Source organism: Narcine bancroftii, chromosome 4, assembly GCF_036971445.1.
Source record: "Narcine bancroftii isolate sNarBan1 chromosome 4, sNarBan1.hap1, whole genome shotgun sequence".
NCBI classification, from domain to species: Eukaryota; Metazoa; Chordata; class Chondrichthyes; order Torpediniformes; family Narcinidae; genus Narcine; species Narcine bancroftii.
This window is the reverse complement of record NC_091472.1, coordinates 245,473,405-245,500,249: the sequence shown is the minus strand read 5'-3', so window position 1 is coordinate 245,500,249 and position 26,845 is coordinate 245,473,405. Positions and strand designations below refer to the sequence as shown.

Here is a 26,845-nt window from a genome sequence, read left to right as displayed (position 1 = left end):
TGCATGGGTTATACTATCTGAAAGGTGAACATTTTTGGATTCCTTGGTATATTTCTTCCATTTAATCAGAAGTGCAGCTGCCCTAAAGCGCCAGGGATCAGAGTTTGACTCTGAGTGCAGGTTCTGCCTGCAGTTTACACAATCTCTTTGTGACATTATTTCCATCAGCTGTGCCAGTTTCTTCCCACATTGCTGAAGATGCACTCGTAGATTAACTGACGACTCTACCCCTTGGTACATTTAAATTGGTAAACGATTCAAAAGGGGAATTGATGGGCACATGTGAAAGAACAAGTTGCAGCGTCAGAGGGAAAGAGGAGGGAAGAACAGGACATTGGCAGCCTGATGGTCTCCGTCTGTGACATAGCACTTAAGCAAGCGTTTCTCCATAAATCAAAGGACATGGGCCAGTATTCAGAAAATCTATGGGGAAACATTTAGGTTATTGAATTAATAAGAGTACAATTTGATGGATCTCAAGTCATGAAATCAGGATGAATTAAGCCATATTTTACACTTCCACAATACTGCGCTATTCATAGATTCAAAATAATTGAAGTAGCGTTCAGTATGATTTGATGAAGCAGCTGGTTATAATGATACTCCGGTCTGATGGCCGCGTTACTATTTTTCATTCTCTGAGACCAGGTGAGACAGAGTGAAGAGCAATGTAGGGCCTTGGCACAAATAGTTGGTTGTTCCAGAATAAATTTCCACAAATTGAATTCAATTCTTCACACCAGCTGTTGAAAAATCTCATCTTCAGAAAATGACTTCTGCTGAATTTTCTGACTGAATGCATATTATTTTTCTGGCTGCACCGACTGTAGCTCTGAAATTTACTGGTCAAAATTTTCTCAAAATCATTTATCATTATTTCACCCGAGTTAAGCTGAAATAATATAAGAAAATAGATGGAGAGATGGGACAAAATGCTCCATCCAGCATGTCAATTATGTGAAAGTAATAGAAATACCAAATGTTTAAAATAGAAACAAAATATTTCTTTTAAGATTTGCCCTGAAAAATCTATACTTTTGTTGATACAACCAGAGGACAGAGTGATATTCACTGCAGAAATAGTAAATAGAGTGTATTTCAGTGTTTCAGTCGAGTCGTGAAACCCAAAAAAAACCTCAAAAATTGGGGGTTGACCTATACGGCAGATATACTTTTGAGACCTTAAATTCAGCTCAAAATCCAATCCGGCATAAAGTTGACCCTTTAAAAATAAAAAAAACCCAACTGCGACCCAACATAACATTTGGCACCCTTCAAAATGACTCTGTCTATCAAAGTCTGAGGTAAGGATGGCAGCCAGCACATCCCATGCTTTCACTGTTTAAACGGTCATCACAATCTGATCTGATGAGGCAGTTTCAGCTTCGCTGTCAGTGTCACACAACAAATCATCTTCCTTGCCATCAATTGCACGAGATACTGCACTTTTTATATGATTTTTTTCAGTCTCTACTTTAACTTTGTTCCATGCCTTGAGCACAAAGTTACACAGCACATCAAGTAATGCAGCATGCACTGCCCCACCATTTGTAAATGACTTTTCTGCACTCGACATCCATATATTCCACTCCTCGCGCACATGGTCTTTGAATGGCTTGTTCAAACAGACATTGAGAGGTTGTAATAGATGTCAAACCACCCAGATTAACTGCCATGTAAATATTATGTAGTGCTAATCCATGTTTAGTATTCTCAGTTAAGTGGCTACGAAACATATCCCACACCAGCAAACTCCGTTCTTTGCATAACTGCCTGTTCCACACATTCTCTATCTATAGTTTTACTCCATTTCCATCCATTCATCCTTTTTCAAGCAAAATTGCAAAACGACCTGCAGAAAATTTCATTTTCAGTTTAATTGAAGATTACCATCGGTCTTAACTTTGTCCCGTTGGCCATGCACGATAACACCACCTTAAACCTGGTCCTTCCGTGGCTTGTACTTCTAGTTTGCACAGTCTTAACACCTTTCCATTCCACTGTTCTATTGCCTACCATGTCAAAATTCATGGGGGTTTCATCCATGTTTCCGATATTTGCCAAGCAAACTGGTGTTCCTTTAGACACCAGATATACCCTTAAGATTAGGCTAAAAAAGGGAGAAGTGGATTTATACACCAGTCGACTTATATGCTAAAATATATGGTATGTTTATCTACAACAGCATGCTCGATGTATTTAAATTTATTGGTTGAAGTATTGCAGCTGATAAAAGCTGAAACAAATGAACAACTAACTTTTGAACTGGCAGTGATTTTGTTTCCAAATTAGTTCACATGGAAGAAACAATAGGAAGGCATATTTTTGTTGGAAATAAGTGTGAATGCAAGAGGTAAAGATTGAAATGAATAATTACAGAAGAAATCATAGTTCCATGGTGCAATCCAGCAACTCAGCTGCTATAAAAATGTTCTTGTATATCTTCTTCAAACTTTCCCCCACTCACCTTAAACCTATGTCCTCCAGTATTTGACTTCCATCCTGGGAGAAAGATTCTGATTGTGAGGAACATTGGAAGGTTACTCAATGTTGTAAATTTCTATCAGGTCACAACAACACAGTACAGGCCCTTCAGCCCACAATGTTGTGCTGAGCTTTACATACCTATGCAAAAAAAAACCCTTCCAAGCTCATAACCCTCTATTTTTCTTTCATCCCTGTTTAAGAGTCTCTTAAATGCCCCTATTGTTCTAGCCTCAACCACCACCCCTGCACCCCTGACAATGCATTCCAGACATCCACAACTCTCAATGTAAAAAATAATTACCCATTGGTGTCTCCCCTAAACTTTCCTCCGTTCAAAGACATAGTTCCCAATACAGGCAACATCCTGGTACATCTCTGCACCCTCTCCATAGCTTCCACATCCTTCCTGTAACGATGCGATCGGAACTGAATTTATTCTAAGTGTGGTCTCACAATCTCTAACAATCTATAGAAAACAATCCAAGTTTGTCCAGCTTCTCTTTATAGCTAATACTCACTAATCCAGGCAACATACTCTCCAAACTTCCACATCCTTTCAATAGCATAGTGACCAGAATTGCACATAATACTCCATATCAGAGCTTCATTGAGCACATTTTTTCAGTGTGCAAGAGTTACAGTGGCCAACCATTTCAATTATGCAGCCCACTCACATGGTGACATGTCTATCCATGGCCTCATGTACTGTCAAACCAAGACCACCCATAAATTTGAGGAGCAACAATTAATTTTCTGTCTGCACACCCTCCAACTGGATGGCATTAATACTGACTTCCCCGGTTTCTGCTAGCCTACTCCCCCCTCTCCTTCCCTTCCCATTCCCTCTGCCTTCTTTCCTCCAGCATTCCACCCCTTTCTTTCTCCATTCACAGCCATCCCTCTTCAATAGGCAATAGGTGCTCAAGTAGGCTAATCAGCCCATCGAGCCAGCATCGTCATTCATTTTGATCATTAATTCCAACTGTCCACAAGAACCTTATCTAACTCCCTCTTGAACTTATCCAGAGAACCCGTCTCTATCACCCTCTGCAGCAAAGCATTCCACAGACCAACAACTCTGGGTAAAAAAAAAATTCTCATCTCTGACCTAAAGGGCCTTCCCTGTATTCTTAAACTATGGCCTCTTATCCTAGTATCCCCCAACATCAGGAACATGTAATCAATTTCTATCATGTCCAATCCCTTAATAATCTTAGATATTTCAATCATATCTCCCCTCATCCTTCTAAATTCTAACCCCAGTTTATCCAACCTTTTGGCATACGTCAATCCCGCCATCCTGGAAACTAACCTTCGCTGCACTCCCTCAGTAGTGAGAATGTCCTTCCTCAAATTAGGAGACTAGAACAGGACACAATATTGCAGGAGTGGTCTCACCAGGATTCAGTGCCACTGCAGAAGGACATCTTTACTCCTATACTCTATTCCCCTTTTTATGAAGGCTAACATGCCATTTGCCTTTTTCACAGTTTGTTGAACCTTTAGTGACTGATGTACAAGTACACCTAGATCACGTTGCACTTCACCACTCCCTAACTTATTTCCATTTAAATAATAATCTGCCTTCTTATTCCTGCCACCAAAGTGGATAACCTCACATTTATCCACATTAAACTGCATCTTCAATGCATCTGCCCCTCACCTAACCTGTCCAAGTGGCCTTGCATTTTCCTGACATTCCCTTCACACCGTGACCCAGTTTCATGTCATCTACAAGTTTATAATCCTCTTATCTAAAAAAAATATATGTGATAAACAACTGAGGACACCAAGCCCTGTGGGACCCCATTTGTCACATCCTGCCATTCCGAAAGTGGCCCGTTAATCCCAACTCTGTTTCCTGTCTGTAAACCTATTTTCAATCCATGTCAGCACCCTACCCCCAATACCATTCTCCTGTACAGGACCTTATCAAAAGCCTTCTGAAGGTCCAAGTACACCACATCCACTGGCTCTCCCACGTCCACCCTCCTCGTCACATTTCAAAAGATTAGTCAAGCATGATTTCCCCTTCAGACTTCAAATACTATTATGTTTTATTTCTTCTTTTATAATAGATTCTAATATCTTCTCCACCACTGACTCCCCCTGCTTGCTGATGCACCCTCCCTCCCTTATCTGCCTATTACCTCCTGTCTGTGGGATGGTGCTCCCCCCCCCCCCCATTATTTTATTTGGGTGCCTGTCTACATTTTGTCATACCTTGATGAAGGTCTCAAGCCTGAAACGTTGGTTAGGTACCTTTATCTTTGCTACATAAACCACACTGCTTGACCTACTGAGTTTCTCCAGCATTAGTGACTGGCGAAATATTTTAGACAACTGTAATAGGACTTCCCAGCTTTTAAACTCAGTGCATGTTGTACATTTCCTTTGCCACTCTGTCCAATTCTGTCATTTGGATCCCAAAATCCTGCTGTTCATCAATGCTCCAGGGAGTCCTAATGTTTAGTGTATACTTTCCTCTTTCATTTGCATAAATCCAGCATTGCAATGCAATTAAAACAAGAAAATCTGCAGATACTGGGGTCAAGGGCTGGTCTTCTTCTAACTATCCATCCCAAAGGATGATAATGCTTCCTTCCAGTCAGTTTGTGGTGTTTGATATACGAGACCTGGAGTGGCTGTACAGCCCGATCCTGGACGGGCCCTGCTTGCCACATACTTGGCAGGTGAGGCCTGGAGGGGCAGCAGGGGCAGAAACTCTGTGGTGGTGCTTCCTGTGCCTTCCCTCTGTTGCCTTTGAGCTTTTACACAGCAGCATCCACACCTTTTCTGATGGCGTCCCTTCACCATGAGCAATCTTGAGCCAGATCCTCCCATGTTGATGGGACAATGTCAGCTTTTTTGAGGCTCGAGTGCAGAACATCCTCGCACTGTAGTCACTGATCTCCTCATTTTCGGGTACCACTGGACAGGTGGCCGTCCAAGATATCCTTGGGTAGTCTTCCGTCAGGCATTCTGACAACATGTCCTGCCCAGTGCAAGGTTCAAACTGCTGGCATTCCTGTTTAAGTAAGGGCCTCAATATTGGAGCCTTTGTCTCGCCAGGTGATCTTCATCAGAGAACTTAGGTGACGCTGCTGCAGTTGGTGAAGCTGACGTAAGTGACTCTGATATGGGCACGTCGTCTCACATCCATATAGCAAGGCTGACATGACAATGGGCCTATACACCTTGCACTTGGTGGCTAACCTAATCCTCTGTGTCCATATCCAATCTTTCAGTGGAGCAAAGACAAAGCAAGTCTTTCTGGTTCTTGACCCAATCTCTACATCTAGAGGAGCTGAGGATTATTGTGCTCCCCAGGTAGCAAAACTTGTTGGCGGAATTGAGACGAGTGTCCTCAATGAGGACAGTTGTATTTTCGTGGCTTGAGCCAGGGGCCAGTTGGTACAAAGCTTCCAGCTTCTTCAGGCTGATTGTCAATCTGAAACTCTTGGCAGCACTGGCAAAGCAACTGGTGATCTCCTGTAAGTCTTCAAGAGAGAGGGCAACGAGTGGATGGTCATCATCAAGCTGTAGCTTGTGCACCACAATGTCCTTGACTTTTGTTTTTGATCTCAGCCTTGCGAGGTTGAGGAGCCCGCCACCAGCCCTCATTTGTAGGAAGACCCCTAACTTCAGGTCTGACGTGGCATCATGAAGAACAGCAGCGAAGAGCTGCACAAACCTGTTTTATGCCGTTGCTGATGGGAAATGGGTCTGACAACTCGCCATACATATTGATGCAGCCTTCCATACCTTTGTGGAACTGATGGATGATGTTGGTTAGGTTTGGGGGGGTGGGGGCAACTGAATTTTGATAAGAGCTTCCACAGACCATATCTACCAACAGTGTCAAACACTTTGGTTAGATCAACAAATATGACATAGAGACTTCTCTGCTGCTCAACACATTTCTCCTGGAGCTGCATCGGTGATAAGATCATATTCACTGTACTACAGCCTGTTCGAAAACCACTGGCTTTCTGGAAGGATGTTATCATTAATGTTGCACACCAAACATCTAAGGATGATCTTCGCAAGGCACTTTCCCACAACTGACAGAAAAGAGATGCCACAATAATTGTTGCAATCTCTCTTGTCTCCCTTATTCTTATAGATGTCACAATTGGTACGTCTTTGGCCTTGTGGTAGTTCTGCAGTTCCCCACAACTTTGTGAACAGCTGGTGCAGGCATGTCAGTGGGTTTCCACTATACTGGTAGATCTCAGCTCCAATACCGACCGCCTGGCCCTGGTGCTTTGTTGGATTTTAGCTGTTTGATGGTTTTGATAACCTTGTAGAGTAAGGGGAGCATCTAGCTCGAACAATATGGGTCGAGGGTGTACTCTCCCCTGTTCTTCATTGGTGATGGTTCCTGGTCTATTCAACAGCTCGTAGAAGTGTTCTTGCCATCTTTTCATGTGCTCTGACTTCTCAGTGAAGATGGAAGTACTGTCTTTCCTCAGGAATTGTAGGTATCTTGCTTTGATAGTCCATACATAACCTTGGTTGCTTCTTGAGTCATGACAGTACACATACGTGTTGAATCACATGACCTGCTGAGTTTCTCCAGCACGTTTGGGTACTGTATCACACTATGCAACACCTCAATCTTTATCTGAACCTAACACCAATATTATTTGATCATAGAACATAGATCAATTGTTCAGAAAGCTTAATTTACACAATACTGAAGTCTACTTGTAATGGAGTTCCAATTGGTGCTTTATCAGTACTTTTATTGCTGTTCTTGACTATAGTTTTTGTAGGTGTCACCACTGTAAATTAACTACAAGAGTTGCAGTACAGATTTCACTAATAGAGTCATGGGTCAACGAAACTATCAAAGTTTCTTTATTAGTCCCATGCACAAAAAAGAGCTGATACAATGTCAAAAGACTGGTTGGTGGAGGGGAGGGTTGCATTAATTCCCATTCACAACACTGAGAGATCATTAAAAGTGCTCCGAAAGGCCATTAAATAATAATGGCCTTTTTGACCTTTATTGCTCACTGTTGAATAATATGCTGAGAGGGCAGGATGTGTTGCAGTTTATGCTCAACTGAGGACACAGAGCCACAGTGTCACATCAAGAATAAATCCCAGCCGCCAGGCATCACAAGTTAGTGATCAAGTCCACAAATTCCTTGGAACAAAAAGTCATGTCAATTCACTCATGTCTTGCAAAAAATATATGAAATGTCACTAGTGCCGTAAAATGTTAATGATTTCAATTACAACTTGCTGATTCAAAGGATATAATGGATTTTCCTATTTTAACATCTTTTTCTATTGCTCATCTTCTGTCTTCCCATGAACAGCTAGACTTTCTGACATTCATAATAAAACATGCTCTAGTTAAGTAAAGGGTACAGAGTGACTCTTGAAGCTTTAGTATATTTGTGTCCAGCAACTGAGAATAATTGTAAGAGTCCTGGCTGACAGGAATCTTTAAAGGGTTGCTCTTCAATGGAAACCAATACTTCAATTAGTGGGCCTCAAATGGAATGCTCAAAGCAGCATTGAGGGCTACAGGATGGGAAAAGACACTGACCTCGAAAAGGACAAAGGCAGAGGTGGATGCCTGGGGGGGATACACCACCCAAGAAAGGTTCCAGACTTATTGGACGAATCGGAAAGTCGGCTCACTGCTGAAGGCCAGGTTAGAAACATTCAAGTCAGGAGACGCAGGCCTCCACAAGAGATTCAAGTATGGTTTTTGCAAGGCCATTAAAGAAGTCAAGAGATGATACCGCACCAAGCTCGAGTCACAAGAGAATATCACAGACGTGTGGGCGACTATAACAGGGAATGCGCACTTTTACGGAGTACAAAGCAATGGCCAACTGCACCGATTGCAACAATCCCCGATGAGTTAACCATGTTCTATGCTTGCTTTATTTCTCATCAGTTGCTACAGGTGATGTCACACCCATGGGAGTCATTACAACTGAAGTCAGGTTGATCTTCTAATATGTGAACTCACAGAAAGCAATTGGCCCAGACAGAGCCCTGGGAGTTGTAATGAGAACCTAGGCAAATCAACTGGCAGACATAAGCCTACGCATCTTTAATCTCTCCTTACAAAAGACACAAGCCCCCACTTGCTTCATGAAAGCCACCATCATACCAGTACTGAATGAAAGCATAACGACGAACTTAAATAAGCATCGATCAGTGGTTCTGACATCCACCATCATGGTACTTTCAGAAGCTGGTCACGCCTCACATCAACTGGAGCCGAACAGCCAGTCATGACCCATTTCAATTTGCCTATTGGCCAAACAATTCCTCTCCCTGGCTCTCCACGCAGTCCTGGAACAGCTGAATGTCAAGGACAACTATGTTAGATTACTGTTCATAGACTATAGCTTTGCCTTCAATAACATAGTCCAAGCAACCCCATTCCAAAGCTTCTTGACATCAGTGTCCCCATTCAGCAACTGGATCCTTGACTTCCTAACCAAAAGATTGGATGGGTAATAACATCTTCTCCAAGATCAAATTCAACACCGAAGCTTCTCAAGGATGTTTTCAGTCTCTTACTATACTAATTCAACACCCACAACTGTACAGTGTAATTCTGTTCCAAATCAGTCTTCAAACTTGCTGATGACACCACAGTTGTTGGTTGAGAATAATATCGGAAAATGGAAAGAGATTGAAAATCCAGTGGCACTGTGCCAAGATAACAATCCTTCTCTCAATGTCAATGAGATGAAAGAGATGATTAGTGACTTCAGGATAGCACTGAAGATGAAAAAGTAGATAGGTTTGTTAGGAATAAACATTTCCAGTGGCCTGACCTGGAACAACCATGGTGAGTGACAATTAAGAAAGCACATTAATGCCTCTACTTTCCTCGAAGACTAAGGAAATTTTTAACGCCCCCCCCCCCCCCACCCCCCCAATAAGTTCTACAGGTGTACCATTGAAAGCAGACTTACTGGATGCATCACAATGTGGTGAGAAGCTACAGAAGATAGTGAATGCTTTCAGAACATAATATGAACCCTCTTCTTCTCCATGGACTTCATCTCTCTAGCTGCCTAGGAAAGGCAGCAAATACTGAAAAACCAATCACACCCCAAACACACACTCTTCTTCTTCCTTCCATCGAGGATACACCTTAAGTGTGCGAAAGTGTGCTCCAGCAGGGTTGAAGATGGTTTCTTCCCTGTAGCCATTAGGCTCCTGAATGAATGTGCTATCACACAGTTCTTGGTTGCTGTTAATTGACCTTTCTTTCATTGTCACTGTAAATTTATATAACTTTCTGCTTGTTAGAGATAACCCGTTAGTCTGTTTGCAGAAGAACCCTTTTCACCACACTAGGCATTTTGAGACAAATAAACTTGCACTGAAACCTTGACTATGAATAAATTGATCTGGAAGATTCAATTACTCCTTTTAGAGGCAGGCATCCAACAACAGCTCAAGTATAGTAGGACACTTTAATTTGCATCTTCTCATTGAGCCTGAATGGCAGTCAAGGCACACACTATCCCCTACCTTTACATGTCCCAATGTCATTCTAAATGTTCAATGTTACGTGTTGGACCACTGGATTTTTATAGATGAATAGCATCCAATTTTTGGTCTGGCAAGTATACCAGGACTGTGCAAGGAAGATAAAGGATTGGAATGAGTGGGGGAAAGTGGTTGTCACTTCAAAAATTCTTGAAAGGTCAGTTCTGCCTCATGACTGACTTGATGAGTATTAAAAGATGACGCCAAGGTGATGAAATGGTGTTGAGAAAGATGCTCAAGGTTCATTGTTGTTTCCTTGAAAATAAGACGCAGAGTCCCTTCCCACACAAATAAATTGCACTCCATGAGGATTTCATCAGCTCTTTGCTGCAACAACCACATACCTTTGTGACAAAGACCTGCTAGGATGTCAATGGACAGAAGAAAAAAACTTTGGATGTTGGATGGCCTTGAGTGAGATGGATAGGTTTCTCTAATTTTATGTGCACTGTACCTCATAAAAAAAAAATCATCGAAAATTTCAGAAAATAGGTATTGCCAGTCTCAGGATTTCATAGCCTGCAAAAAAAATTAACATTTATATGTTAACTTGAAGAAATAGGATAACAGAATATATTAGACAGTATAACTCCGATTATCCGAAATGTTTGGGACCAGGCCTATTTCAGATGAAGTTTTTTTCAGAAAACTGGTCTTTTTTTAAAAAAAAATAGCCCAGAAGCAACAGCAAATCAGGCTTTTTAAGCATGATATTTAATTCTCACTAAAAAAAACCTGAACAAAATAAGATAAATCCAACGCCAAAAACTCAAAATTCTACTGAGGTTTTTCCAAAACATTTTCAACCTGTGATGTCAGTTCGGCTCTGAAAAAAATGTGCATAACTGAGGATTTCTGATTGTTTTGGATCTCCTCATTTATACAAAATTCTTCAGAGGTGAAATGACGTCATTTTGGCTTCAAATTTTTTTCAGATAAATGAGGATTCTCAAAATCCTCAATCATCCAAAACAAATTTTGGAGCTGAACAGATGTCACTTCTGGGACCAAAAATATCTCGGTTAACTGAGGATCTCAAAAACAACCAATTATGGACTTTCCAGGATGATTCAAACCGCAAGAACCAAAAAGGATTTGTCATTATTGAGAAAATGACCATTCTATTAATATATGTTAAGACTGCATTGAACATCACTTTTTCTGTAAACATTAGTAAAAGGTACAAACTGAGCCACGTTGGAGATTAAATTCAATTTATTCATTTTTCAAACTATATTTGTCAGTTATTGATGTGGCTGTTATTCGTTGACTGTTCAAATGACTTTCAGCTGGTGAAATCAAAGTAAATAAATTGGTTGATTGATTTTGTCACCAAATGAAAATGAACCTTATTCATCTCAGGCATTTTGCAATCATTGATTATTGTAAATATTTGAACAATGAAGTTATTTTCAAACACAGAAAAGAATATTTTCACAATTACTACTAGAAAGCTCATGGGATCAATATTATCTATCATCATATGTGAAAGATGGCATCTGAGATGCATCACTTCAGGATTGTACTGGACTTTCAGCCAAATTAAACATTCATATACAGTAAATGGATTGGAGTTTCACCCATCAGAGATAAGAATATTATTAGAGTGATTTATCAATTTATATAGCTTGTCCATCAGGTGAAATCAATGATTGAGAATATGAGGCAGGAGTATCAACTGATCCTGGGCTTGGGCTTTGACTGTTTCTGCAGTTCCGAGTTTGCAAAAATTCATCGTTCAACCCAATGAACAAAATAATTAACACAGCGATCTCTTGTAATACTAATGTATCTCAGTATCTCTTTTTTAAAAAACATTTGACTTATTCTGAACATGCAATACAGCAAGAATATCTAGTACTAAAACATGGCACTTCACGGAAGGTTACATACTCTGTAAAAATCAGGACTATCATTATTTCAGCATTCATCTCCTCTTGTGAATCTACTTCCATCATCTTTTTGATTTAATGAGGGGTCAATTATAGATCATAAGACAAGCAATTCACACCCTTTTAAATTTAGAGACACAGCATGGTAAAAGGCCCTTTGGCCCATGAGCCCACATCGACAATCACACAGACATGACCAATTAACCTACTAACCCCATACATCTTTGGAATGTGGGAGAAAAGCAGAGAACCTGGAGGAAACCCACATGGTCACAGAGAAAACGTACAAACTCCTTAGAGACAGTGGCAGATTCGAACCCAGGTCGCTGGCATGGTAATAGCGTGGCACTAATCGTGCTGCCTCAAGTTATTTCTACTTCTTTTTGCAATAACTGAAAATTAATACATCCTGAAACCAAAACAGTTTCTCCTAATTTTTTTCCATCTGTATTCTTAATGATTTGGAATAATTCTGCTCAATTTTCCTTCGACCCAGAATCCTTAAAGCCATCTTCAGGCAATTCCAATCAATATATGTGATACCAAGAAATTACTCTCTCTGCTGTTCTTCATTGCTAGAACTGAAATATCTACAATTAAGTGGCAAATTGCCCAGAGAGGTCATGCTGATCAAAGGAAAAACCTCGCCATACTCTTCTTATTCACGGGAAAATGATAGACAGCCTTAACATCAGAAGAAACCAGTAATCTGCTCAATAGTTGTCTGTTTAGAATTCTCAGGATCACATCTGAATCACTCAGCTACCAATGTTATTCCAAATTATAATTTAAAATGTTAATGAAACAGTGTGGTATAAGCTGATTCCAGAAATTGAAACTCGTGCCACCCAATTAACGCTGGATTCAAAACCCGTCGCTGGAGCTGAAATAGCACTGTGTTAACCACTCCTCTTACCGTGTCGCCCATTGGGATAAATGAAGGCTAAAGAGTTAAGTTCCAAAGGTGAGGATGAATGCCTCCTCCTGGCTCTGCCATGAAGGAGTCCTGGTAAAACAACAGTCAGTGTCATACTGGTCACAAATGCAGAGGATGTGGGTTTTGGGGGACAGCAATCTCAGCCCTAGCTTAACACACCAGGAGATCTGCAGGCCAATGCCAAGGCCGAATGTCACAAAATTCATTGTTTTGCAGCAGCATCTCCGTTCAAACATTTATATAAACCCCTTTACAAAATAAATAAAAATAATGCAGAAAAAGACAAAGTAAGATAGCGTCTATAGTTTATTTTTCATTCAGGAATCTGATGACAGAGGTGAAAAAACTGTCTTTTTGGCATTGAGCCCTTGTCTTCAGGCTCCTGTATATTTTTCCTGATGATAGCGGAGTGAAGAGGGCATGGTCTGTATGGTGGAGGTTCCAGAGAATAGAGGCTGCTTTCTTGACACTGCCTCTTGGATATGTCCTCGACAGCGCCTCTTGGATATGTCCTTGACAGCGTGAAGACTGATGACAGTAGGAAGACTGATGACAGTAGGCTAAGTTAACAAACCTCTGGAGTTTTTTCTTGTCCTGACCGTTGGCACCTCTATACTAGATAGTGATGCAACTAGCCTGAATGCTCTCTACGGTACACCTGTAGAAGTTTCTGAGAGTCTGGTGAAAACCGAATCTCCCCAAACTCTTTACAAAGTATAGCCATTGGCAAGCCTTCTTTGTGATTACATCAACAACAGAGGGAGTCTAATCCCAGTACACAGCTCAGAACATCACAGCCAAAACCCTCCCCACCATCAAGAACATCTCGATGGAATACTGCTGGTGGAGGACAAACAGCAGCAGTCATCAAGGATCCACACCAACCAGGATATGCTTTGTTCTTGCTCCGCCATCAGGAAAGAGGTATAGGTGCCACAAAACTCATACCACCAGGTTCAGGAACCCCATCCCTCCACCATCAGACTCCTCAACAACAAACTCATTTAAGGACTCTGAATTGGCACATTTATTATTTGCTGTATTGCAGTCAGTTTGCTTGCACTTCCTTCTTTGTTTATATTTCTCTCCTTTGTATACGCATCTTTTCTTCAGCACAGTTTTTTTTTATACACTTCCAATAAGTAGAAATTCTGCCTGGCCTGCAGGAAAATAAAATCTCACGGCTGTATGTGATATCATGTATATACTCTGACAATAAATCTGAACTTTAAGTACCTTCCCTTTTCATTCAAAGGCATTGAATTTCCAACAGTCAAAGCACAGTAGTTTATGAAGTAAGTGCTGATAGATTAGTTTGGATTGGTTCCAGAAGGTTGGCATAGATATGGTGTGCTCAACTGCATGTTTCAAGGTCATTCCATAACTCTGCATCTCCTCAGACAAAGCAGAAATCTATTTAATGGGTTTAAGAAGTTTAGATACACATCATCACCTGTCATGCCAGCAAACGGATACCTTTGTTACTTCATCAAAGTGGGGACTTGAGTTATTGAAACACGATACGCTGATTATATTTCCGTCACTACTAAGAAGTCGCCACTGGAATCCTACAGGTTCAGGGCCATGACGTTAACTCGTATGCTCCTGAATCATTACCCTAAAGCAGGAGTGACCAAACCAAGAGTCGCGAGCCACATGTGGCTCTTTGTCATGAATAAGCAGCTTGTGGAAGTATTTTGGCTGTGTAGTGTTAGTTTCCGTGGTTTGCGATCACGTGATTGTGATGCATGTGGTTGTGTTGCAGGCAGTGGAATTAGCAGAGTGTAAGTGTGATCCAGACTGCCTGTGCCCTTGAGCTCCCGATATTCCAGCCTAGGCGCTGGCCTCCCACCCATCCAAGCTCCTGACACCCTGACCACCCTACCAGCTGAGCCCCCAACGCCGTGGCCAGGGAATCAGGAGCGTCTGCTGAAGTCCCTGTCTTGTAAGAGTGTGTTAGTAACTGTATACCTGAATAACTACACACGTGTAGCAATGAGAGAGAGGCAGCCACTGGTATTGGAGATTGCTGTGCCTGATGTATATGTCTATTTAGGTTAAGTATCATGTTGTTTTGTGTCTTCCCCATTACAATTTGCCCATGTGTACAATAAAGATCATTTCTTGTTTGTCAGCTTGTGTCTGGACTCGCTTACGCTCTGGCCTTTCACTCATCTGAGTTCCCATTGACCCTGCCTTTGTCTCTCACATACATCCCGGCTGCCTGCCTATCTGAGCTCATGACACCCTGGCTGTCCACCCATCCATGCTCCTGACGCACCGGTCACCTGCCCATCCACACACCCAGCTCCCCGCTGCCTACTCATCTGAACTCCTGACGCTCCAACTGCCGTCTCTTACCTAGACCCTGGTTGCCTGACCACCCAAGCACCTGATAACCTGAACATTGCAGGGACTTAACACAGTCACATGTAGAAAGCATGTAATAATTAAACCCCTAAATTTTACCTTAAAAATTGGTCTGCAAAATTCAACTATTACACATATGGTATGTGTAATTTTTGATTATTGAAACTAATATCAAGTAGCAGTTTAAAAACTACAGACATGTATTTCTGGTATGTGTAATTTTTGATTATTGAAACTAACATCAAGTAGCAGTTTAAAAACTACAGACATGTATTTCTGGTATGTGTAATTTTTGATTATTGAAACTAATATCAAGTAGCAGTTTAAAAACTACAGACATGTATTTCTTAATATTTATGTACAATTTTTGTATCAAAATATGCATGTAAGAATAAAAAGGTGTATATAAAAATGTTTTCATGTCTTGCAGATCTCAAACATCGAAGTTTATTGTATGTGGCTCTTGCGTTAACCTAGTTTGGCCTCCCGTCACAACGGGTGACGCTAAAAACTTACAGATGCACATTTCCCTCATTTTTGTGGTGGAAGTAACTTAAAAGGCAATTTCTAAAATAGTTTATTTTATATTAAATTTATTATTAATTATTAATTATTTATTAAATAAAATATTTAGTGAAGTAACATCCTGTGTTAGGATATCTGAAAAACATACTTCATGCTTCTTGGTTCTGGAATGGTAAAGCAAAACTTAAAATGAAACAAAATTTCCTGGAAAACTAGTCTAAAAGGAAATCTATCCACTTTTCAAACAAACTTAGATTTGACAAAACTGCTGATCCAGCAGGCTGACTGAGTAAATTCGCTTCAGAAAAATGAGGCTGAACTGTTCATCGATAGAGAAACAAATGAGCAATATTTATCCCATGGACCAGCAGAAATCAATGCAGTTTTGCTGATCTTATACAATACTAAATTGTTAATATGCTTCCCATAAAAATGCAATACAATTCGACCGCGAAAGCCTGCCAGTGGTGAATAGCATGAAGGTAAGCAGTCTTTGACAAACCACTAGGTGATTCAATGTTTTGAATAACTTTATGAATTCTAATTCAAAACATTCTAGTGATTGTTACAGGCCCAAAGAAAAACTTTTTTCCTGATTTTATGTCAGGATCCCAGCAGGAATAATTGTGTCTGGCCTGTTCAGGATGTGGGCGGTGTTCAGATGGAGAGTGGGGTTCCAGTGTCTGGTCTGTTCAGGATGTGGGCAGTGTTCAGATGGAGAGTGGGGTTCCAGAGTCTGGTCTGTTCAGGATGCGAGCAGTGTTCAGATAGAGAGTGGGGTTACAGAGTCTGGTCTCTAAGGATGTGGGCAGTGTTCAGATAGAGAGTGGGGTTCCAGAGTCTGGTCTGTTTAGAATGTGGGTAGTATTCAGATGGAGAGTGGGGTTCCAGAGTCTGGTCTGTTCAGGATGCGGGCAGTGTTCAGATCGAGAGTGGGATTCCAGAGTCTGGTCTGCTCAGGATCAATTTTTCCTTCCTGGTTTCTGCCAGGATCATTGGAACCATTCCTCAGAAAATACATAAAAATACAAAATAATTCACAATTAACTAAGCTTACCAGCAAAAATCTATCAGATTCATTGTAACTACAGGAAATTAATCCTTATTGTCTTAAATAATGCAAATCTAAATTTCACAAAAGAGCCTACAAGGTCAATAAATATGCAACAGCCCCTCCTCTTCATAACTATGGCATTTATTTTGTTGTAAGAAAATCATGTTGCAGGATGACAAAAAAATCAATTCTTGGATCATTAAATACTTGAAGGCAGAACTTTAAACAGATAAGTGTGTGGGACAATAAAAAAAATTATAACTTCGAATATCTTTGTACAATTTGTACAAATTAACACCTCCTTATCGCAAAAATACTTACATTCTAAGGAGACCTTTGTAAAATGGTCTGGTGAAAAAGGCATCAAGTAGATACTGATGGATGAGAGCAAGGCCCAGGATCCGACCACTGAACCTAAACCTAAAACACCAACAGAGATTGAGTTGCTTTTCAAAAGAGGTAAACTACAAGTCACAGCTATGATTTGTTTTAGTGAACTACTCATCACACTTGGCTTACTTATAGTCTTCAGTATTGGCTACTCAAGCAACAACAGGTTGCACTTCTAAAACAGCCATGATTTCAATTGGCTGGTCCATAGAGTTTTATCCCAAAATAATTCTAACTTTCACTCCTTTAAAACATTCAACTCAGATTTGCTTATTTTATTAATCTAAATTACTGAAATCCCTGTTGAAATATTTTGAAGGATATAGTTTTGATACCTCTTAAAGTTTTATATATGACAAGCTAAGGGTTAAATTATAACAGCATCTTCAAAATGAACAATTAGATATTAGGCTTTTATAATGCAAAGTATTTGCACGATCCATTCTGGTAACATGAAACAATGAATGACTTAAAGAGAGACATATCACTAAGTAACAGCACCTTCAACCTCACAATATAAACAGATATAATGTCAATTTATGAGATATTTTGCAGCAAAGCAGTGAAATTTCTGACACCATATCCTGGCTGTAAATAAAATCTATTATAAAATCACATCTGCAACAAACATTGAACGTTGGTCATTTTAACTATTCTTGCATGCTAATCTTAACCATGGAAAATAAGAGGAAGCATGTGCTCCTGTATTCATTTTGGAGATGGATCACTCTTTGGTGGCAGTAGTCTCAATAATAATGGCAGGCAGTTGAAATTCAATGATTGGTAAAAAGTGGAGTGTTTCCTCATAATGAATGGCACAGTTAAAACAATGCTATTTCAGAGCCAGCGACCCAGGCTCAAATCTTTCACTCTCTGTAAGGAGTTTCCCCTGGTGCTCTAGGCTATTTGCATCCTCCAAAAACATACAGAGTTGGTAGGCTAATTGGGTGCAATCAGCTGCACAGGTTTCATGGGCTTGAAGAGTCTTCTACCATGCTGTATTACTAAATTAAATATTTTTTGCCCCATGTTAAAAGTGTAGCAAGATTCTTTAGAAGCAGCAGAAAATTTAGTGCAGCACACTTTCACAAGACAATGAAGTCCTGTAACACTGCAGATCACCATGATGAAGGGAATGTCACCGAAAAAACATTGAATTTGTGTCCAGGATGAAGATATTAGCAGTGTCAAGGCAATGGTGGTTTGCACAAAGAAAGAGTTGGGACAGCGGTGTTCACTCAGGCACATTGTAAGTTAATGGCAAGACTTTACAAGTTAACAGATACGGACTGACGTGCTTAAGCTTCCATTGTACAAGATACTGACATGGGTCTATGCCATCAAGAGGACATAAAATACATCTTGGGAATGTGATAATGAGCCTTCACTGGAAAGTTGAAGTCAGCCAAAAAGGAGCAAGACCAAAGGCACACAGGACCAGGCAGTATAGGAACAAAATCCTTTACCCGGACATGTAAAATCCTGAAAGCTACAAAAACTGGAATTTTTTTTTTCTCCCTGGTGCTGGTAAAAGAGAGAGAGAGAGAGAGAGAGAGAGAGAGAGAGAGAGAGAGGCAGGTGGGGGGGGAGAGAGAGATGGCAGCATGACTTCAGCGGGCGAGGTGGGGGAGAGAGACGGCAACGCGACTCGGGTGGGTGGGGGGGAGAGATGGCAGTGCAACTCGGGTGGGCAGGGGGAGAGAAGGCAGCACGAGTCGGGTGGACAGGGGGAGAGAGACGACAGCACAACTTGGGTGGGTGGAGAGAGAGACAGTAGTGTGACTTGGCCGGGCGGGGGAGGGGGGGGGGGGGTAGGAGAGAGAGACGGCAGCGGATCTCGGGCAGGGTGGGGTGAGAGATGGCAGCGCAATTCAGGCGGGCGGGGTGGGAAAGCAACAGCAGCGCGACTCAGGTTTGCGGGGGGGGGGGGGGGCAGAGAGGTGCCAGCGCAACTGGAAGGGGGTGGATATGGCAGCACAATTCAGGTGGGCTTAAATCAGGGGCAGCTGGCTTTTGTTCTGAAATCCAGAAAATACGAAATTCGGAACACACTGTCCCCAAAGGGTTCCGGATAAAGGATTGTGTACCTGTAATAATGTTTCCTCAAGACTGCACAACCATCTGTTTAGCACCTGTGTTCTCAATTCAATTGACTGTTTCATGCTTTCCTTTTATTGATAACAGCCTCTTTTTGAAATATCCACAGAACTCCAGTTCTCAATGTACCTTCTCTGAATTATTAGTCTGGCCTTTCAGACAACGAGTGCATCAGTATCATCACCATTCAAGCACAACCTCCTACTTTCCCAGCTGCTTGGGAATTGCAGATAATATCTGAAGATTTTGATTTTGTAACAATTTATATTCAAAGGATGCCAAAAATGCAATAATAATTTGTTCTGCATCTTTACACCCAGCAAGTGAGCCGATTTATTGAACTGTGAAATAGGTACACGTATCTTTTTTAAAATAAATTTTATTTTTGGTTTTCAGGCATATATCAGGCATACACCCTTTTTATATATAGCAAAATAGCCTATATTCCATTTACATTAAAAATATAAATCTTTTTTTATATAAAAAAAATACAATGTCCACACATTTTGATAACAAAATGAAAATAAAACATTCCAGCCCCCTCACCCCATTTCCCCCTTCCCCTCAACTTAAACCAGATGAATGGATACAGAGTCTTTCTGTCCACCGCCAGAGCTTACAGTCTATTTTACAAATAAAAATAATAATATAAAATTGAGGGCAGATCACGAATTTACAGCAGCAATATTATACTTGTGCACCAATGTAATTCAAATACGGTTGCCAGGTCTTCAGGAATGTGTCATGTTTATTTCTCAAATTATAAGTAATCTTTTCCATAGGAATACAACTATCCATTTCTGCCCTCCATCCTTTCAAAGAATGTCCGACTTCTTTGTGACTGCGACACATTTCTTGGCTATGGCCATTGCAATCTTAGTAAACGATATTTGAAACTCAGTAAAGTGGTAACTGATATCATTGAAGTTCCCCAATAGATATAGTTCTGGATTACCAGGAAAGTTGACTCCAGTAATCTTTCTTTACACTTCCGATACCTCTTTCCAGAAAACATTAACTTTCACACAGACACCCATATGGAGTGGAAAAATGTTCCTTCTTCTGTTCCCCATCGGAAACATCTGTCTGATAATTCTGGCTTTGATTTGTGCAATCTTTGCAGAGTCAAATATAATTGATGGAGAAAATTGTATTGCACCAAACCGTAGCTTGCTCTAATAATCGAAGTTACTGCTGGATCCACTTCCCATCTTTCTCTAGATCTCTGAATTCTAAACTTTTTCCCATCCATTTGTAGGGCATAATATATTTGGGTAATAAATTTAGGTATATTACCCACCCATAATGTGTGTTCCAGTTGACTCGTTCCTGGTGGAGTTATATTATTCCCCCAGCTTTCTCTTAGAAAGGCCCTTAATTGCCAATAGCAAAGAAGGGTGCCATTTGGAACATCATAAATTTGCTTCATTTGTTCAAATGACATTAAGGCTCCATCCTTATAAAAGTCAGCAATGTACTTGATTCCGTTTTGAGACCATTTATTTAAAATCCTATTCCCCATTATCATGGGTAACATCAGATTACTGCATAATGGAGACCTCAAAGAAATTCCAATTTTCCTTCCTTTACTATCACTAATATCTTGACAATTAAAAGAAAATCAAATATATCAATATAGGATTTGAAGTCTTTTTCTTGATTAATTTCAGGTTCCATCTCTAGATAAAATCTTTGGGTAATGCTTCATCTATCTCATGCCATACCATATGTACTTATTGTGAAGCCAAATAATATTTCTTAAAATCTGGAAGCCTCATTGATGTGGTCCCACATCAATTTATCCAGTGGTATTCTCGGTACTTTGTTATTTCATAAAAATTGCCTAACCAAGCCATTTATTATTTTGAAGAACTTATTTGGTGAATAGATTGGTGCTGAATGGAACAAATATGAATCTTTGGCATAATCTTTATTTGAACACAAATAACCCTTCCTATTAATATCAGGGGCAAGTCTTTCCAATTCTACAAATTGTTTTCCATTTTTTTCCAGCAGAGGAGAATAATTCAATTTGTATAAATTATTCAAATTGTTATCAAGCATGATTCCCAAGTATTTAATCCCTTCACTTTTCCATTTAAGTATAACTGTCCTGATTTGTTATTGGTAAAATTTCACTTTTCTCCATGTTTATTTTGTATCCTGATTATCTCCCATATTTTATTAAAATTTCCTGTAATTTTTCCATGAACCCTTCGGGTTCAGACATATACAACAGTACACCATCAGCAAACAGACTAATTTTGTGCTGAATTTGCCCGATCTTGAAGCCTTTAATTCCAGGATCGCCCTAATCATTTCTGCTAGATGTTCTATTGTCATAATAAATAATGTCGGAGAGAGGGGGAAGCCCTACCTACTCGATCGACTCAACTGAAACATTCCTGATATCTGATTATTAGTTATTATTTTTGCCTGTAGGTTTTGGGTATAATGCCCTAATCCAATTTATAAATCCCCGTCCTATCCCCAATTTTTTCAGTGTTTTAAACATACATATGCGTATCTTGTGTTTTACAGAGGAACAGGAATTCCTCAGCAAATTAATGTTCCACTAAAGCAACAATCTCACAAATAAAGTTCTATTGCCAAACATGCTAGAACAATTACAACAACAAAAAAACTGTGAACCCTTTTTAGTTAACTTTCTTAAATATTGTAAGTTGTAATGGCAAGAGATAATTCTTCGTGAATATTTTCCTCGAGTGGTAATTTCTCCATCTAAATGCTGACTGCTTCTATAATAACTCTCACAACTCCATTTTATAAAATGCTCTAGTTCATCTCGGCTGTCAGGGGTGACAAGCAACATTACACAACCTTAGGCAGGCAGAAGGCAAGTTCATGTAATATTACATGTTTTGTACTATTGCATGACACTAAAGCGATCTTGAAGCTAGGCAAATGAATATTCAGTGACTTTTTCTGTGCAAATATAGATGTCAACTATTGAGCATTTCAAAAGAATTCAGCCTTTATCAGGAAGACTTCATTCTTTGTGCCTTACACTAAACACTCAGATGTCTTAGCAACTGCACATTGGACTTGGCTTCTGAAGTTCAATCCAAGAATTTCAGAAGCCAATGTAAAAGTTAAAACCTCGTATTTTTGATTTTTGCTAATTTTGTGACTATCCCTTTAAGAAAGATTGTTTGAAGTGTTACCATAGTTACTATGATGTCATATGTTGTAGTATCCTAGCGAACCAAGAGTTTTGTTTCTTATTCTTCAGAGAAGAATGTGAGATCGAAATACTTTTCTTTGAATTCGTCTCATCTCATCATCTTATTTCATTTTAATTTCATCTTATTTTCTTTATTTCTTTTATGTTTATCATTTTATATCATTATTTTACAGTTTGCTTTATTCAAGTCATGAAAATCTTGATGTGAAGTTATGCAAGATGTTTATATCAAAGAATTAAAGCTACTTACAGCTGAAACTGTCAAGTTTGGTTTATTGGAGTGATAAGATTGTAATTTGGAGTATCGTCACTTACGTTTCTGTGAAGATGACATGTTTTAAAATTGGGAAATACAAAAGATTGGAAAGTGTCATCAACATTATTTATTCAAAGAAAAGAATGCAAATGGTGAACTTTGTTTGGAAGAAAGGCTGAAAGAACTCAATTTGTTTAAAAGCATTTAAGCTTTAAAGAAAGCCAGGGAAGATTCTAGAAGCCAGAAGCCTTTGTGAGAACATGATGGTCTGAGATTGTGTAGTTTAAATCAAACCAGCCTTGAAAGACACCTGTAACCTTGGAGAGAGATAACAAAAAGAGGTAACAGCCAGGTTGGCAGGAAGCCCAGGAATGTTTTGAAAACAACCAGAGATAAGAAAAGCTGTGTGAAGAAACACAGATACTTCAGATAAAAAAATCTTGCAAGATACAAATTTGTTTACAGTTCCGAGGAACCAGATAAGCCAGGCAAGAAGACAGGCTGCAGGCCTGTCAGGCTAAAGACCTTGAGCAAACAGCTCCTCTCACAGAGCTGTCTGGTTGTGAGTTGAACCAGCAAGACGGACTGACAATGCTTGGCAAGAGATTGGAGCCAGCCACCACTGCAGAAGTGGCTTCAACTAGCAAGCAAGAAGTGGACCACAATAAGGCACTGCAGGCCTCATTCGCTGACTTTGAGATTAGTGGAACTGGAACAGCCCCACTGGTGCTGTAGCGAGTGAAATGTTGAAGATAGAGACTCAATCAGCAGTATCTGAAAGTTCAGATGTGAATCCTGATGATAGTATTTCCAAGGTTAAGCATGTAGGAAAATTTTTTAAGTCTTCAAAGGCTCATAGAGCAAGTACAGCTTCGCGTGCTTCAAGCATATCAGCTATGCATGCTAAGGCATAAGTAGACTTGGCTACTATCTGTGCACAACGTGGGTGGTTGGAGAAAATACATGCTTTAGAAGATATGGAACTGATATGAAGATTCAGCAAGAAGAACAAAATAGATTATTGAATAGACAAAAGAAAAAACTCGATCTAGAGGAACAAAATGTTACGAATATGGCCAGAGTAAAAACATTAGCTCAGGCTTCCGCAAGATCTATCACTCAAAATGAAATACCCAAGGAGCCAATGGGTACTGAAGCCACAAGAAACCAGTATACTCAAGCAAGGAGCCACGGGTGGCACTGCTAGTGCTCAAATGTCAATGACAAACCCTATGGAAAGAGCTAGCAACATTCAATCTCTTCCGAGCACAAAATTTATGAATCTTCCCAAAAGGAGAGCATTTCAACCAAGTTCAACCATGCGAGTTGATCATCCTCAACAATTGATGTCTCTTTGTGTTTCTGAAGAACCAGCGACAAGTCAAGGATCCCTATCAATGCCATCACTTACACATCAAGGTCCAACACCTATGGCACCAGTTCAAGTTCCTTATGCTCCATTCACAACAAGACAACCAGTCGCAAGCCATGGTGGACAAGACAACATAATATCACTCAAAGCAAATCAAAATTAAATTTATGCTATGTTAGCGCAGCAACAAATTCATATGGTTTATCTAAGAAGTTTTTAATGGAGATCCATTATAATATCTGACATTCATGAAATCCTTTGAACATCACATTGAAAGTAATACTAAAAACGCTGAAGATCGTCTGTATTACCTGGAACAGTATACTGGAGGACAGGTGAAGGAGTTAGTCAAAAGTTTCCAATATATGGATCCAGAACAAGGTTTCAAAAGGGCGAAAGAATTATTGCATCATCATTATAGCGACGAACATAAAATCACAAGGCCCCACAAAGACAAGATTCTTTCTCGGCCAGCAATAAAATCAGAGGACGCAAAGGCTTTACAAGCATATGCATTCTTTCAGATGTTACAGAGTTCTGTGTTGCGCATTGACCTATGTGTTGTGTGGTTTTATGTTAAAAAGTGACAGTTTGCCTTTAAGAGCCAAGGTGAAGGTGGACTGCTGGGAGAGTGGGAGACAGACTGAGCATGTGTAGAAAATGATCTAAAAATTTCTGGACTTGGATGATAAAACACCACTGGAGGTGCTGTGGAGTGGAAGAAGGCCCAAAACATGAGTCATTGTCCGGAAGACAGTTTAGAATGTTGGGATTTCAGAAAGGGATGGACATTCTGAAGGCAGCCAGAAGGATCCGGACCAAGCCATTGTTCCTCTCTCTGCAAGTAACACAAGAAGACAACTTTGAATTTTGTGCTCTCTCTCTCTCTCTCTCTCTCTCTCTCTCTCTCTCAAAGATCTTTTGGCTTCAGTTTACCAAACAAACTGAATTTTATTTATGATCTTTGCTTCGGTTGAGATTGAAGTTTTGTGACTCTTGTGTGTTTTGTTGTTTGTTTTGTGTCTAAGTTTTTCTGTGGGCTGGTTGGAAATATAACTTTGACTTTGATACATATGTTATATTTAGGCTGGGGAATTTATTAGTTTTACACTGTTATAGAAATTTGCATAGTAACCAGTGGGAATTGTTATAAAAGGGGGGAATTTTGAATTAAAGTTTGAAGGTGAATATTTGTTAATAAATTAATTGTTCATCTTTACCCCTGTGTGATATGCCTTCTTTGTGGTTGCTGGTTTGATCTTGTAACACAGAGAGGATGTTGTAATGCAATGGGAAGTAGTGTTCACTTGCAAGAGGTGAATTTGCTTGCTAATTTATCAATTATTATAAACAATTTGCCTTATAAGCTGAAAGACTTAAAGAGAACCAAGTTGCAGAGCTTAAAATGATTTCTGGAAGGGATGCTACCTTCGAGGATGTTGCATAATTTTTGGAATAACGTGTATGTTTACAACATACCAGCATTTGGAAACATTAAGGATACTTCAATAGTTCCTAAGGATGTAAAAAAGTCTAAATCATCGTCTCAACAGAAATCAAAGGGAAGTACCTTTGTTACTGCTGTGTTAGACACAAGCACAAGAAAGAACAAGGAAACAATGGCAAAGGAAGTTCAGACTGTTCAGTAAAGCTGTTTGTATTGCAAAGATTAGCATGCTTTGGAAAAATGTCCATGATTGGAGAAAAAGTTGTATGATAAGAAATTAACCTTTTTAAAAGAAGAATGGAATATGTTTTGGTTGCTTGTGTAAAGGACACATCAGCAAAACTTGTAACAAGCGACTCTGCTGTGATATATGAAATTTAAAATATCCCAAGTTACTGCATGCTCAACAAAATAAAGTCCAGACTTAACCAGGTGTTCTGATAAGATTTTAAGAGCCTATTGTAATTGCTGCAGATATTGAAGCGATGTTTCATCAAGTGAAAGTACCAATAGAAGATTGTGATTTTCTACGATTGTTATGGTGGCCTGATGGAGGTTACAGTAAAGATATGATTGAATACAGAATGACAGTTCATTTATTTGGAGCAACTTCATCACCAAGTTGTGCAAATTTTGCTCTCAGGAAATGTGCTGAAGATAATGAAGAGCAATTTAGTTCTCAAACTATAAACATCATCAGAAATAATTTCTATGTTGATGATTGTCTCACTTCAGTGGGTTCCGAAAAAGCAGCAATAGATCTTTATCAAGAGTTAAAGGAGATCTGTAATAAAGGAGGTTTCTTCCTTATGAAATGGATTAACAACAGACTAGATGTGTTGGCTGTTATTCCTGAGACAGAAAAAGCAAAGGAGATAAAACATCTGGACTAGGATTGTGACGTTCTACCTATTGAAAGAATTCGAGAGGTGCAATGGTGTGTTCAATCTGACATTTTCAAATTCAAAATTGTTTTCAAAGAACAGCCTTTAACAAGAAGATATTCTTTTGATCCTAAGCTCAATATATGATCCTTTGGGAATACTGGCACCAGTAGTATTAATAGCCAAGAAAATTCTGCAAGAATTGTGCAGAAGAAAATTTGGATGGGATGAAGTTATACCAGATTCCTTCGCACAAGATTAGATGAATTGGATTGAGAATCTTAAAACGTTAGAAAGTTTTGAAGTCGACAGATGTTTTAAACCTACAGACTTTGGAATTGCCACATTTGCAAAGTTACACCATTTTGCTGACGCAAGCGAAGGTGGTTT

At 39.7% G+C, this 26,845-nt stretch overlaps 1 protein-coding gene across 10 annotated transcripts in view; it reads right to left on the bottom strand.

Annotated features, from left to right (window-relative positions):
* The window catches only part of LOC138761815 (E3 ubiquitin-protein ligase HECW2-like), a 333,777-nt gene that overhangs the window by 26,568 nt on the left and 280,364 nt on the right, over nt 1-26,845 (bottom strand). For 8 of the 10 annotated variants that reach the window (XM_069934590.1, XM_069934589.1, XM_069934588.1 and 5 more), the window contains one exon: nt 17,126-17,224. In XM_069934590.1, coding sequence (XP_069790691.1) covers nt 17,126-17,224 — 99 coding nt within the window. Of the gene's footprint in view, nt 1-10,414; nt 10,546-15,900; nt 16,758-17,125; nt 17,225-26,845 lie in introns of those variants that run through there. The other 2 variants (XM_069934597.1, XM_069934596.1) reach the window with 2 other exon arrangements.